Source organism: Anneissia japonica, unplaced genomic scaffold (genome assembly GCF_011630105.1).
Source record: "Anneissia japonica isolate Jap-2015-1 unplaced genomic scaffold, ASM1163010v1 scaffold585_len4108843_cov191, whole genome shotgun sequence".
NCBI lineage: Eukaryota > Metazoa > Echinodermata > Crinoidea > Comatulida > Comatulidae > Anneissia > Anneissia japonica.
This window is the reverse complement of record NW_022716829.1, coordinates 1,328,765-1,344,167: the sequence shown is the minus strand read 5'-3', so window position 1 is coordinate 1,344,167 and position 15,403 is coordinate 1,328,765. Positions and strand designations below refer to the sequence as shown.

The window sequence follows — 15,403 nt, the reverse complement described above, 5'->3', positions numbered from 1 at the left end:
TCTGATAATCTCTCAGTACATTATTTGCATTTGTTGTGTAACTGTTTTTGTTATTGATTCAGTTCTTGCTTAATACAGTATTTAAATATTTGAAGATTTAAAAAAAAAAAATCCTTTCTATTACTGAATTTTTTCATTGGGGCCATTTTTACCTACTTGTCATTCAGGGCCATTTTTGCCGGGGCCATTTTTTCCGGGGCAATTTTTACCTACATTCATGGTAATGATGGTATACGGTACTGCAAAAAATACTTTATCGACCTCTTCATACTGTTTGTGATACTAGCTGTTCCACAATTTATTTTTTGTGTCTACATAAATAAAGCTCTAAAACAATGCTAAATAAACATAATTTGTTTGCTAAAACTTATTACTGTATACATAATAATAAGGAAACATACAAGCTGTAAAAATATCCACAATCTGCTTCCTAAATTAATCATGCTAGCTTTTACTAATTAAATTTTACAAAGCAAAAATGGTTATCAATAATTAAATCAAATTAATTATTAATTCTGAAGGAGTAAGATACAAATCAAAACTGTAACTGATTGAATTTTGTGCATTGTTACTGTATTACTGTATAATGGTAAGGTAATTAACAACTTTACTATGTGATTTACCACAAAAACCAAAATGGTATGTCATTACATAAGAACTTATTAATGATAAGATTAATGATTGATAATGATGTCAGTAAAAGGAACTTGGTAACTAAATATAAATTATGCAACATTAACAGAGATTACAAATAAGTATTATAAAGATAATGATAGTCCATATCACTGTCTTTTACAGTATAGTGTATTAACTAATACACTTATTCAATAAAATGTTTAAATAGTAAAATATAGATATTGATTCTTCATCTTTCACATGAATGTCCAGTAGACTATGCATGTATGTTGGTTAAAACACTTTGACAAAAAAAAAGTTATAAATATGGTCAGTATTTTTTTCTTTTTTAAATTCTTCCCTTGGACAATTATACACTGGAACAGCTTTTCCCCCTCAGTTGTTTCAAAGGAGACCTTTAAAAAACTTTAAAAAACTGCCCTAAACGATTAAGCAACCACTCTACCGACACACCCGCAGTTTAAACTCCTCCATGGAGTATTTTAGAGTGAAGAAACCAAGTGCCAAGTTTACTATTTTTAATGGTTCTTTTCTCCACACTGGAATGTGTACATCCCTGAGGTTTTAAAGAGTAGTACATAGTTGTTGTTAGCAACAATTTGTATATCAGTAGCAGAGAATTGGAAAGGGCAAATTTCTTATTCTGAAATCAAAGTTGGCCACATTCTCATTACAACTATAATAATACAATCAACTCTGATAAGAGAATGACCTACAGTATGTAGTCGTTGTAGGGCCACATGGGTATTTACAAAGTACTTTACTGTACAATACTGTATTTCATGGTGTAATGAACACTGTACAGTGTTGATTGTCCATGTTCAAAATAGCCTTGACAATGAGTGTTCCATTAGGACACAATTTTGGCTACTGAACTACTGTACTTGGACAACCTGCTGAAATTAATTTGAAAAAGTGACCCATAAAATGATCATCCTGTCTGGTTTGTTCCACAGCTGCATTAAACTATTTCTTTAATTTTGGGCTACCAATATTTTGCATTAAACATTTACTGTACAGGACAAACCTGGTTCTTCGAGAAACAACCATGATTTTATAGTCAGTAGTTTAGTATACAACATTACTGCCATGTGATTCCATACCCGGAACCCATAGCCAATCTGTCACATGATCCTCGTAATCAAAGCAATCAAAATGAGTCATAAATAACACAAGCAGTACTATTAATACGTATTCTTGGTCTCCAGGTACGGCATATCTACAGCACTGGGAAGTGATATGTCCCTAAGCACAATTTGCATTAAAATTGATGTCCATTTCAAATAAATGTATATAAAAATATCTTCTATTAAGAACATGAATTATGGTGATAGTTTAAAATCTTAGTAGATGACTGATGGGAAAAAAAATGGAACCAGTTAAGTCATAGTTCATTAACTTTCAATTTAAACTTTTCTCAAATGAAATACTTTCCTGACTGCAGAGGCTTTGGAGTAAAGAAAAACAATCATTGGTTCAGTACAGTATGTTGTACAAACAGAAAAAGATAAAAACTTTGGATCGGTAATAATGAGATACAGATGTTTGAACATTTAAAAATGGGGGAAAAGGTGGAAAACAGGGTCGTTATGCCCTTTTTCCCCCTACCAGTTTTTAAATATTCAAAAGTCTGTATCTCATTAACTGTTGCTGAGTTTTCTGCCAAATAGAAAAATCATTTGTACAACGTATCAAAAATTTGTTTTCCTCCAGAGCCAGGGTGGCTTTAACTAAAGTACTGTATACACAGCAAGGGATACGTCCATGCTTATACAGACATTTTGATAAGTAAAATATCTGGTTGGTAACAATTCAGTCAATGGACCATTTCAGGAAGTACATACTACTGCATAGCCTAAAAATTAATGCATACTTTTAATGATTTCAGTTTCAATACAATGTTAGTTTCTAGTTTTCATAAGTACAGTATGTTCACTCCAATTCATATTGCACTGCATTACTACTGTAATCACTCTGTCAAATATATAATCTTTAGTTTTCATGCATAAGGCCAATAGCTACAGGTAGTTTCACATCCGGAATTTGAAATTACTTTTTGTATCACTATTTGCTATCCATATATCCTAACTAGTGATAAACAGATTGGTTAATAATTTTTTTTTTTAAATAAAAGAAGTCAAATGAATCTTAGTATTGTATTCTGCCATTAAATGTTTCCACCTTTTCTTAGGCCTTGACAACAATCTTTCAGTTCATCATTATTTTATTTTTTTCACGAGGCACCACATTGATGAGGGTGGGAACAAGAAATAAGCTATTAATTTTACATGGCCAATCCATTATAATAATTTTAAGTTGTGCAGTACATCAAGTTGGCATACAGTATCCCCTGCTTTCATTTATTTTGAAACATTCAAATGAGATTTTCCCAATAAAAAATGGTCAACTCCAATTTATGGTTGTGCATAGTACACTACAGAACAATGCACTATATAGTAATGGGCACTTTTGTGAAAGGTCAAAGCTTACAGTACTTAGTCATAGAATCGCTAGTGCACAGTACATAGTAACCAGATTGGATGACCAATTGACCATAGCGACATACAGTCATGCAATGATGATGAAGCAGCAACACTTCTAATAGATTTCATAATCATCAGTTATCTTCACCTCTGTGGTCATAGCAATGATTCTGAATTGGTTTTGATGAGATGACAATGAAGAGAAAATTAATTTCTCTCTAACTAAAAATTTTCTTTCACAAGGTCGACTGTGCGTATTTGGAAATCAATTGGAAATATAAGTTTCTTTTCCAAGTTAATAGAAACCCATCAATCATATATTTTTTTAATTACCTCAATGATTAAAAGTGAAATGATCAAGAAATTTTAAGGACACATTGACGTTTTTATTATTATAAAAGTAAAAATAGTATAAAACATTTTCTGCTTTGTTGCCTTCTCTCCCCTCTTAAAGAATAAATAAATTGAGTGTTGTGTGTGTATTTTAAAATATCTTTCTCTTATTATGTGTAAACAAATTAAATCCCACAACAGTGCATGTTCTTTCGTGAAATTGTTTAAAATGAAAGACCCCTATAAACTTCATTTGAATAGTTTAAGATTTATGCAATGTACTGTAGCTAATATTATGACAGCTACGGAACTGTGCAGGTACTGGATGTTTATTAGTAGTCATGGTTTCATGCCAATCACCAAATCTGGATACTATAGGAGAAATTTGTAGAGTGTTAGTAAAGGTTTTAATAGATAAATAAAAGAATTATCTGGAGCAGTTCTGTTTACACAAGCATAACAATAGAATAAGCCTTCTGTTGGTAGTTCCCACTGTCCATCCAGAGTAGTTGAAGGTAAATTAAAAAATAAACAAATAGTACAGCTTGCATCATCCCAATTTTAAATACAATAGCTTTAATAAATAATTAAACTAATTCTGAAGTTTAGTTAATGTTAGGTCACTGATAATATACCAAATGTTTGCCTACAGTACTGTAGGCCTAACCTCTATCTCGCATCAAATTTGTTCATGTATTGTTGGACATTTGGAAACAATGGATCTTTCCACAAAAGCCCACCTTGGATATTGATGCTAAGGTCCCATAAAACAATAGCTTAAATGTATGTAAACATGTGCGTTTGCTGGGCAACAAATGTGTATGAAGGACACAGTAGCCTGGTTCTCACGAGAGCCCTAGTATCTGGATCGGGAGCTAACCGTTAGCACAGGCGTGAGAATGCCCGATCGGTTAGTGCTAACCGTTCGCGGTATCCGGATACGCTAACGGTTAGCAAGCGCTATTAGTTAGCAAGCTGAGGGAGTTTCTATCATCAACCAATCAAACGTACGCATTTACAATTTCCAGTTTCTTATTGGGCAGTGATTTGATCATCATATTGTTGGTATCCGGATCGGGATTTTCTCACATGGACGCGCGGCAGCTAACGGTTAGCAGGATCCGGATCCTGCTAACCGTTAACTGCCATGTGAGAACATAGCTACACAGTATTCCTGGCAAAGTTCTGATTTGTCAGTTGCTAAGTTACTTTCCATTCCGGAAAGTTCCATTGACCCTACTAATTCTAAACAAGCATACCTGTGAACCAGGAACCAAAACCAAAATGCAGGCCAGAATTGGCATCGATTATACATTAGAAGTGTATTACTGGAGGCCTAGTTACAAATTTATAATCTTTGGTAAATAGGCCAAAAAAAAAATAAATTGTTTGTTTGCCCTTCTTTTTTTAAAAATGATAAATAGGGGCAGGTAGAAAAAGCTTTTTCTTTAATTATTTTTTTTAAAGATACTCATCAGATGTAATAGAAAAACCCACAGAGGAACCTAGAATGGCAATATCTTACATCAGACAACAACTTCAAATTCACTCACACTTTTTTTTTAACTTGTAAAGAAAAAAGCTAAAAAAAAAAAACTTTTTAAAATCTTTTTTGTTTTTCCGCCCCTATTTTTTTCAGTGAGTTAGGGGTGGGTGGAGGAGGGCAAACAATTTTTTTTTTGTTGGCCTAATTAAGTTAAAGCTTGTTTAATAATAGCATACAATCTATGGCAAATATTACTGTTATAATTCCATTCCAGATAATGTGTAATTATGATATGATGATAGCCTGTGTAGTAAAACAGAAGACCCTGTACTAAGCTATTATATGAAGCTAAGTCATACCATGTAGGAAGTTTTTCTTTCCTCCATGGTCAAACTGTATGGTATCTAAAGCTTTCTGGGTCAAAATCTAACCAGGTAAATAGCGCTTTGGTACAAAAACAATATTACTTCTATTTTATAGACCTCATAACACAGAGACTTTGTGCTTATTATAGTTTAGTGCATTTGGAACCACAAGCAGGTCACCTTGTCCAATTCCTACTCATTCCTTCCTGATCTTTGTCATCTTTTAATGAGTATTTCTGAATTTCCTTATTAAATAATCCATGTCGTATAGTAGTACAATGACTATCTATGCCATTCCAAATTATGAAAATCACCAGAAGTTGCATAACTTCCTAAAATTAAAATTAAATGACCCTACGAAGTGTACAAACATCCTGACCTCTCAAGGTTGAGGTACAGCTACAGTATAATGTTGTAGGCACAAAAGTTTAAAACTGCCAATTCAACTGTTGGTTACTGCATGTCACTGAATTGTCATTCACTCATTCTGAATAATTTTTTCCCACCACAGTTGCTGTTGTATAAATAATGGCAGATTACATTTTTGAATAGAAAATAAAAAAATATGCTAGGCCAATAATATAAGTTTTTAAAATGGTAATATCCAAATGCATGCTAAAATTACAATATTGTACTTGCAATGGAAACTAAAATATTTATATATCTGAGGAGGTGCTTATGGAAATAGATGAAAATCTAGGGGTTCTTATGTGAACCTATTGAATTCGAGAGGCACTTTTTGAATGAAAAATGATTATATAAGAAAATTACGAATGGCGGTGCGGCGGAAAAGACAATCCTCCAGAGAACATGGTACATGACAAGAATGCTGTGAATATTTACATAACAGCAGAATAGCAGATGCAATTAGTGGTGGTGGGTAGTGGTTAGCTTGTTGACCATCGGCTGATTGAGAGTGGCAGAATGGCAAGATCATTGTAGGTTTTCTTGTAAATTCAGATGAGAATGTGCTAAAGGTGCAAATTGTCGGAAAAAGAAAAAGAGGAGTTGGACTAGGCCTAGACAATAAGAAGAGGAAGTTGGAAATATGCTGTCTGTCAAGGGATCGGAGCTCTCATCTGTCCAAGAGAAATATCCTCATTTTGATATTGACCAACAACCACAGTCCCAGGATTGATTGGATAATTGACTTGCTAAAAAAAAAATCTTATGATATTATTGAAGGGGTGCTTATTCAAGAGGGGCACTTATTCAAACGGGGCGCTTATTCAAACGGGGCGCTTATTCGCGTGATTACAGTAAACTTACTGTACAGTATGTACAATACACTCCTAGTGGCATAAAAATGGCTTGAAGAACCAAAATGAATTTTTAATTTACAGTCACCCTGAAGGCCACACCCAAAACATGATTTTCCAATGTGCTTCAAAAAACTTCCATGGTCCTGTTTTTGTGTCTACTGCCCTCAGGTAGTAGACACTTTGCTATCCTGGTCAATCCGGAAGCGTAAAGTTGACATTGTGAGCGTGAGTTGACATTCACAAAAGTATGAAGTAAGAATCCAGAAGTGTAAAGTTGACATTATGTTACATTCGTGATGTGTGATATGACGTGATTTTACTACTACCCGTAAACTCGGTCGTGTGTGGTACGATGCATTGCTAACCAATTCGTCATTATATATCAGGCGCACAGTTCCGAAAGTTGGAAGTTAAAATTAAATCGAGTAGAAGTGGTTAAACGGGTCAACAGTTGAAACTCAGGTCGAGACTATTTTGCTTGTGGTTGTTCCCGTTTTTTTTCCCTACCCTAACTCGGTGGTTTTGGAGTTGATGCTAGCTTATTAACAATATCTATTATCAGTCAGTCTGCACAAATTGGAAAGTTTGGATAATAATAAAAAGCACCGTTTCTATTAAATTTGGCAGTAGACACACGCTCCCGCTGGGAGCCTATTTTTACTATTTTATGGTCATGTGCTGTACAGTAAGTAAATTTTCATTCTACCAAATCAGAAGTGTCGCAACTTCAGGCTAACATGAGAACACGTCCAGTCGCCGCAAATTCATTACCCTTCAGTTAGCCGTGGAGGACGGACGTACCTCTTCAGAGTGTTTTTAAGGGTATAGGTATCGTTGGTTATTTAATTTTTAGGATATATTAGGGATGTCATGTTATAGGCATATATAGGCCTATACTATGTGTGTGTGTATATCATATGTAAATAAATACACAGCTGTATCATTATTCCGTTTAGTCACCATGACCTATGCGTGGGTATGTTATGAGGATGCTGCCTTGTTCAGTCTTTGGTTTTGAGGCCTCACTTGGAAAGGGAAAGTAAGGTGTTTGTTTCCCTATTATTTTATTACTAGAAATTTTTTAAGTGTTGGACTGTCGGTCACACTTATATCGTTATTTTCATTATACTATAGTAATTTTCATTATATTATAGTTACTGTAGACCCAATAAAGGTCGAAATGTGGAATCATGTCCTTTTTCTCATTATTTGGAAAAACATTTGTTGTATGTTACCAGCCTGTATGTTACTGTACAGTAGTTAATATACTGTAATAATATAATAAAATCATTAATTTAACTAGTAGGTACTGTACGTAGTACACCATTGTACTGTAGGCCTATTGTTCTTGATTAATGTGCAGGCATCGTTTGTTTTTTTTTGGTCCGGTGTAGTACTGAATAATGGAGTGCAGTATATAAATGAACAAAATGATATCTATCAGATTTCAAAATGTGTCAATTTAAACTACAGTATCTTTTTTAACAGATTAATTATTTATTGTATGGAATCAAATGTCTGAATTTGTGTGCAAAAAAAAAATCATACAGAATTACTGAATTTAGAAAGGATGAATCTATTGTTTTTTTATTATGAATATGATACAGTTTAGTAAATTGAGTAACAATATGAAGGGACTAAGTTACAAGATTGCAAACACTATGAATTTAAACTTCATTATTCTACAGAAGCATCAAATATCTGTTTCAGAATTGTGTGTGCGTCATGTATACAGAAAATCAATAAGTAGAGTATCAATACATTGTATAGAGTTGTACCAACTAGAATTGATAGTATTGATCAGTTTATACAGTAATTCATTGCAGCCAAATTTCAATATACAGTTCATCCTTCATTTCGAAACCAAATTCGGGAACTAAAAATGTGGGATGGTTTTTGGGTTTACTGTAGCCTCTAACTAAAGGGTTACACAGTAGCTTAGGTTCAATGCAGGCCCCTTTTCAGGTCAACACAGGCTTTTAATTGATTATATTAATAGGGCCCACTTGCTTCATGTTTTGCTTGATCTAACCATGTTGATTGTGTGTATTGGATTGACGTTTTAAAAGCGAATTTAAAGCCAAAAGGTTTTTATAAACTGTTCTATTGATTTTCTTGAATACAAAATATACTCATTGCGCCATACAATGGCCAGGTCGTATGACCGTGGCCCGAAGAATCCAACTTCGCTCCCTGTGAGCGATAGATGCTGCTACGCCGTCTGCTAATTGTTAATGGCAGTCTGAACAGATCGTCATTAAAAACAACCTGTTGTGCACGCTGACGACTGTTGGTCCCGGTAAGTATATATTTCTATTGAAGCCAACATCACTAGAAAAACATCCCATGTTAACGTCCTAGAAATAAACATGGACTCACAAAGTCTGAACTTCGCTTTGTTCATCAAAATGCATATTTTGCTGGCATTTCTCTTCATAGAATTACAGAGTCTACCGCTTTTAGCGATGATCTACCGCGCTATCCTAAGAATACGTTTTTCTACCGCATGAAAACAATTCTCCCGTAAATTTTTGAAAATTTAAATATTCAATTTGGAAGATCAGATCTAGCCTAGGCCTAGGTAGAAACATGACTCAGGATGTTAAAAAACTATCGTAAACAATTACAAATAAGTTTTTAATATTCCACTCCTTACCATCACTGTTTATAATGCATTTGCAATTAATCACGGTAGCTGCTAAAAACACGGAATCAAAATTTACATTTTGTTTATTAAAAGTTGATGTGCTCATACTTGCGACGCCTGACCATACCTGCAGTGTGATTTGATAGCATGTCCTTTGACCCGTAGAACTACTACTACTACTACTACTAACTACTACTACTGCGAACTTTTTGCATAAAGTTAATTTTATGGAGCTGTTTCATGAAAACAATCACACAATTATTAATTGATAGTCGAAAATAAAAAGTAAAAATATGGCTTCAGCGAAGAAACGCAAACATTCATGTGCTTTTAATTCACAAGATCAACGATCTTAACTCAGCAAAGTATACCGTTTGAAAGCATGAGTTCCATGTTAGTTTAAATGCTGTATATCAGTGAAGAACGGTGGAATGGCCGATGTTGAAAGATATTTAAAGGTGTGTTGACTTCTTTTTAAACAGTTTTATGTGATTATGATAAAAACTATATGTTCTATATTCGTTTTTGTGACTTGGAAATGGATGGTTGTAGTAGAGGCCTGCGCTCGTCGCTAGCTCACCTTAAGCCTAGCCAGGCCTTAAATTTAACACCTCAAGCCATTTTTTCCTGCACTGCTTTAGGGCCTAGGCTAGGCCTACTGTCCTTAAAATACCTTAGGTCTAGACCTCAGTTAAGGTTTTTGAAGTCAAGCTACGTACACCTAGACAAGTCTATCTATATTTTAACAAGAATAAAATAAATTAGATTAGATTAATAATACATATACATTTTGAGATAATATTTTCGTTATTTTATATGTTTACAGACTTGCTAGACTGCCATGAACTGCATCCAAATTCCGCTCTTCTCTCAGCGGCAAGAAAGTGTACTACAAATACTACTATTGAATACAATATTAAACCATTAAACTAACAGATGCCAGAAAAGAAGTGGCAATTGATGTAATTAATGATATTGATGTAGGCCTGTGTAAATAAATGAATAATGTATAATATAATATTACTAGGCCTACTGTACATGAGTAGTAGATGCCAGAATTTATGTAATTTCATGGTATTAATTTACATTGTGTAAATAAAAATGAAAGCAAGAGCTAGCAATTTAACTGTTTGTTTGATCATTGAACATCAAGTATTTGATATTATGAGTAGTTGCATATTGGCTACGCAACGGGCATTGTATTTGCAGGCGGCCAAATGTTCCCGACAAAATCCCCTGCTAATGGAGTTCTTCAATTTGGGACCCCTGGAATTAATGGATGCAGTATTGATGGTGAAACTGCAAAATTTTAAAGTTGTGCCAATTAAAAGGGACTTCTGTCTTATGATTTTGAGTAACACAGAGCTATTTCTAGTTTCTTTTGTTACAGGTATGTTGTGGCATACAATCTTCGAGTATCATGCTATTTAAGATACAGTATATTGGGCTTCATTTCCAAGGCTAAATTATGCTGCTACTATAGCAGCAAAATTTGTTTTTCATTTGATTATGAAGTGTTCAAAAAAACAAAAAGCATTTCCTATACCAAAGTATACAGAAAATGGCATTTTATACTAGTTCTTACCAATTTAGTTTGCTTCACTGCACATGCAGTGACATAGGCAAGTAAAAATAAGTCAAAATGTCAAGCACTACATATAGTTTTAAAGAGAGGGGCACATTTAAACAGGATCATAAAAAAAAAATGGTTACAGGTGCATGTACTGCACTCTACAGTATATGAGGAGTAAGTAATATATTGGAATAGAATTTTATTGACGCTTCACAACAGTTTCAAGTACAATGTTATGTATGTTGTTATCTACACTCCATCCCGGAATGAATTATTTAAAGCTGTCTCCAACCAAATAATCCCTTAATTAAATAGTGCGCTAAATATATATGCAAACATGGACTCCAACCTGGAAGAAAGCGGTAGAGCACTTAAAGTGCATACTGAACACAGCTAGGCCAACAATTATAAACAGTTGGATTCTGAGTTTTGAATACAAAAATAAACAAGGTTTTGTGATCCTTTAATGTGAGTATGGTACGTACAGTTTGTGTATGAACCATATGTACTGTACAGTAGTGGGATTTAAATAGCACATAATACCAAGCACTGAAAAGAACTGAAAAGAAAAAATATACTGTGGATTCTAACCTATATTCTAACCAGTATGTGTACTGTATTGTACCACCATTTCAGATAACTAAGATACTGATATACAGTATTATTAATACCGTTGTTCCCCGGGTATACAGTAATCCCACCCTCCATGAACGCAAAATTGTGACTGTCATGCGAGTCTCTCCACGCTGTGAATGACTGATCGGTCCACATGGTTGGTCTCTAAATAGTGAAGTAGTATATATTTAACTGCAGTTAGCGGGTTGTTGGTTATTTTTAGTGGCAGTAATACAACAAGAATTTTTAAGGATGAATGATGGGCTTTGTATTCAATCTTACAACGACCAATGTCTGGTCTAATCAATTGGAAGAGTTCCAAGTCTGCCGAATTTGGAGCCAATTCTTCTATTTTAGATTGCCATTTGTAAAATTCACCAACCGACTGCACCCAAATTATACCCTGGGACTTTGCCCGAGGAAATGCTTGTACGTGAAGCATGTTCGGTGGTAGGATTATACCCGCGATGGAGTGGGACTATACCCGGGGATCTACTATACAGTACGGTAATAGTTTGACGATACAAAAGTTTAATATTTATACTGTACTGTACACATTTTATTTAGTCCATAAATACTTCTAACTCTATTTTCCAAAAGGATATTAATGAAAAAATAAAATAGACATGTGGCTATTATTGCATTCATAATTTTCATTGGATGTTACTATGGACTGCAAAAGAATAACATCCAATCAGAATTAGGTACTGGTTTAAGACTGGTGTAACAATAGCCACAGCCAAAAAAGATATTAACTTACCAACGACCCTCGTCCTTCTGTACGAGACTTCACTAATGTAAACCCAAATATATCTCCATTGGAATGAGCCTCAGGATCAACACCTAGGTATGATACATTTATTTGAAGCTCTCCGTCTTTAAAGAAACCAAATGTGGTAACGTCTATTTTAGTTCTATGGTCCTCCTGCAAAAATTATCAATAAATTGCATTGTATTAATTTCCTTATTATTATTAACCACAATCTTGTTCATATTTAAAAAGAAAATATTCTAATATTTGGTTCACTTTTGCAAAAATATACAGGTTGTTTACATCATTACAATACATACTGCAAAAACAACTAAAATACAAATTTTGTGAAGATTCTAAATTTAATTGCCTTTGTAAGTTTTCTTTGCCTTTGTTTATTGACCAAATGAATGGTGCCATATTTAATTATACTGTAGACATTCAAGAAGACACAAACTGTATTTATCAAGTACAGTAAGTGCCTTCAACAAAACATTTTGCTTAAATAAATAATTATATGCCTATTGTAATTCATGACATAAGTTCTAGATACCAACTGAAATTATATTTGATGGTTTACATACTGTATAATTTTGGGCTTGCCATGCTAAAAGTATTAGGGCTTCCAGGACATATAAGCTTTTTTTTTTCCATAAGCTTTTTGATGATATTTGCAAATCATACTTTAAAAAGGCATGGGCCAAGAGATTAGAGATTAAGTCTTGTCGAATGTAATTTTAATTTTAATTTCAATGCTTTTATGTTTTGTTTTGTGACTTTTTCTACATTGTATTGTTTGGCAATTTTAATTACTTGTATGTATTTATTTTCTTTTTATTACTTTAGTTTTGGATGCACCATTATTGTAATGGGTGCCGCTGTTGCAAAAGCGTTTTCTAAATAAATAAATAAATATAGAGTATACAACAGGCCAGCTGCTACATTCTTATGCTAATTACTCAGTTTAAAACATTTAGTGATAGTACGCTAGTTTTGGGATGGCAAGCCTCATTGATAAAAAAAAAAATGTATTTGCTACAGTTGTGAATTTCAAATTATGGATGCACAGCTTTATGTTTTCACATCTGTGTATCCTTAATCCTAACTCCATCTATAGTTTCCATACCTTTTAGTATTTAACTAGCAATAAAACCAGACAACGGGCCAGATGGCAAGAGGTAGACCTGTTTTGTTTCTAGATTTCCTTGAAGTTAAATATTTTATTGTCAATACCTGAGTAAGGGTAATAGGATAGATATTAAGTCTTGTCGAATGTAATTTTAATTTTAATTTCAATGCTTTTATGTTTTGTTTTGTGACTTTTCTACATTGTATTGTTTGGCAATTTTAATTACTTGTATGTATTTATTTTCTTTTTATTACTTTAGTTTTGGATGCACCATTATTGTAATGGGTGCCGCTGTTGCAAAAGCGTTTTCTAAATAAATAAATAAATACAACAGGCCAGCTGTACATTCTTATGCTAATTACTCAGCTTAAAACATTTAGTGACAGTACGCTAGTTTTGGGATGGCAAGCCTCATTGATAAAAAAAAAATGTATTTGCTACAGTTGTGAATTTCAAATATGGATGCGCAGCTTTATGTTTTCACATCTGTGTATCCTTAATAGCTACCTTTATTTTGAAAAGCATAAACAGATATTTTTAGCTTTATTACATTATATCACAGCAGAGATTTGTAAGGCCTGACAGAACTACTGCACTACAGGTCTAGACTAGATGCCAAGATACGGTAGTTACAGTATCATCAGTTTCTTAAACTGTCTGGCAGTGAGGAATTACTGTATTCCATATTTTATTTAAAGTAGCGATGGTGCATCATGCCAAAGTTTAGACTGAATTAGTCACCAAACCAAAGCTGTTATAGCGGGTATAACAACAAAACAAACCGCTTGGTGGCAGTTTTACCACACAATAATAAGCCGCTGCTCGAGTAAATTTCGCCAGTTTTTTGTAACCTCAAACTTTAGTACATTTTATCATAAAATAACTTATCGAAAAGCCTCAACACGCACCTAGCCCTAGACTAGAGAGTCATAAAAACAACGTTCTTGAAACTCATTGGCATTGTAGTAAAAAAAAACATCTTATTGTACAATTCAGCAATTTAAGTTGTCCAATAGTTTAAATATTTCATAGAGAAATTGCAACAAAATGACTTGGTGACAGTATTTAAGCTGAATATGTACCTCTAAATCAACAGTGATCGCCTTAGTCAACGCTGGATGTGGCGAGTCCCACGAGCGATTGGCCTAGGCCCCCTAGAAGGCCTCTCAAAACTCTTCATATTTTTAGTCTGAATGGAAATTTAAATCAAACTAACCATGTCTCATGAATCTATGTGAATCACTCAGAATGTGTATGTTGTTATCTTCTATGTATCTTCTATGCTATACTGTAACTTCATTACATTTTAGACGATTTAATATACACCACTTTCGACTCCACTCTACGCATTAGCATAGCTCTTTGGCCAATGTTTACAAAATCATACCCACTCGGCAAAATCGCATGACACCTTTGCTGACTAATATGGTCTACAGTATTAAATAAGACTTTTTCTCCAATTGTTAAGTCTAAAGAAGTCAAACCCACATGGTGCTGTAGGGAAACACAGTAGTTTCTAAATTTACTTACACTACAGTACATAATTACAGTAAAATCTGAAGTTTACCTGATCAGTTAAATGTGACCATTAGCTGTACTGTACCTTACAGAAGTGCAGCAGGCTCACTTTAAGATGTGACTCGTAGTTGATGAGTCATAAATTAAGATACAATAAAATCCCGCTGATGTAATTAAATAATTTCACTAGTCACTTAACAAACGAGATTTTGCATTCAAGAATAGAAGATTGGATTATAGTCCATTTTTTTTCACAGCCATTTACAGTATTCATGTATATTGCAAGGGAATTGAGGACGTGACTCGTGAGACTTGTGCAGGTGGCATGATTACGAATTATAATTACTCCATCTATAGTTTCCATACCTTTTAGTATTTAACTAGCATACTGTATCATTTCCAATTTAAGTTTGTTATTTTAATATTTGATTTGGATCTTCCGATAAACTCCTCTACTTGTTTAAAATACAGTAAGGCAGCTTCCCCGCTAGTTTGACTAATTTTGCACACAGAATTTTTGTGATGATTAGTATAGGCGCACTCAAACATGACCACTAAAAACCTAATGAATTAACTTACAAAGTTGAACTTAATTAATAATGCGA

At 33.8% G+C, this 15,403-nt stretch overlaps 1 protein-coding gene across 1 annotated transcript in view; it reads right to left on the bottom strand.

Moving 5' to 3' along the window:
* The window catches only part of LOC117109987 (protein GPR107-like), a gene marked incomplete in the record, with an annotated part of 45,113 nt that extends 30,276 nt beyond the window's left edge, over nt 1-14,837 (bottom strand). The window contains 2 exon segments of the mRNA XM_033252515.1: nt 12,161-12,325; nt 14,811-14,837. Of these exon segments, the coding sequence (XP_033108406.1) occupies nt 12,161-12,325; nt 14,811-14,822 (177 nt within the window).
* Nucleotides 14,838-15,403: the final 566 nt, after the last annotated feature.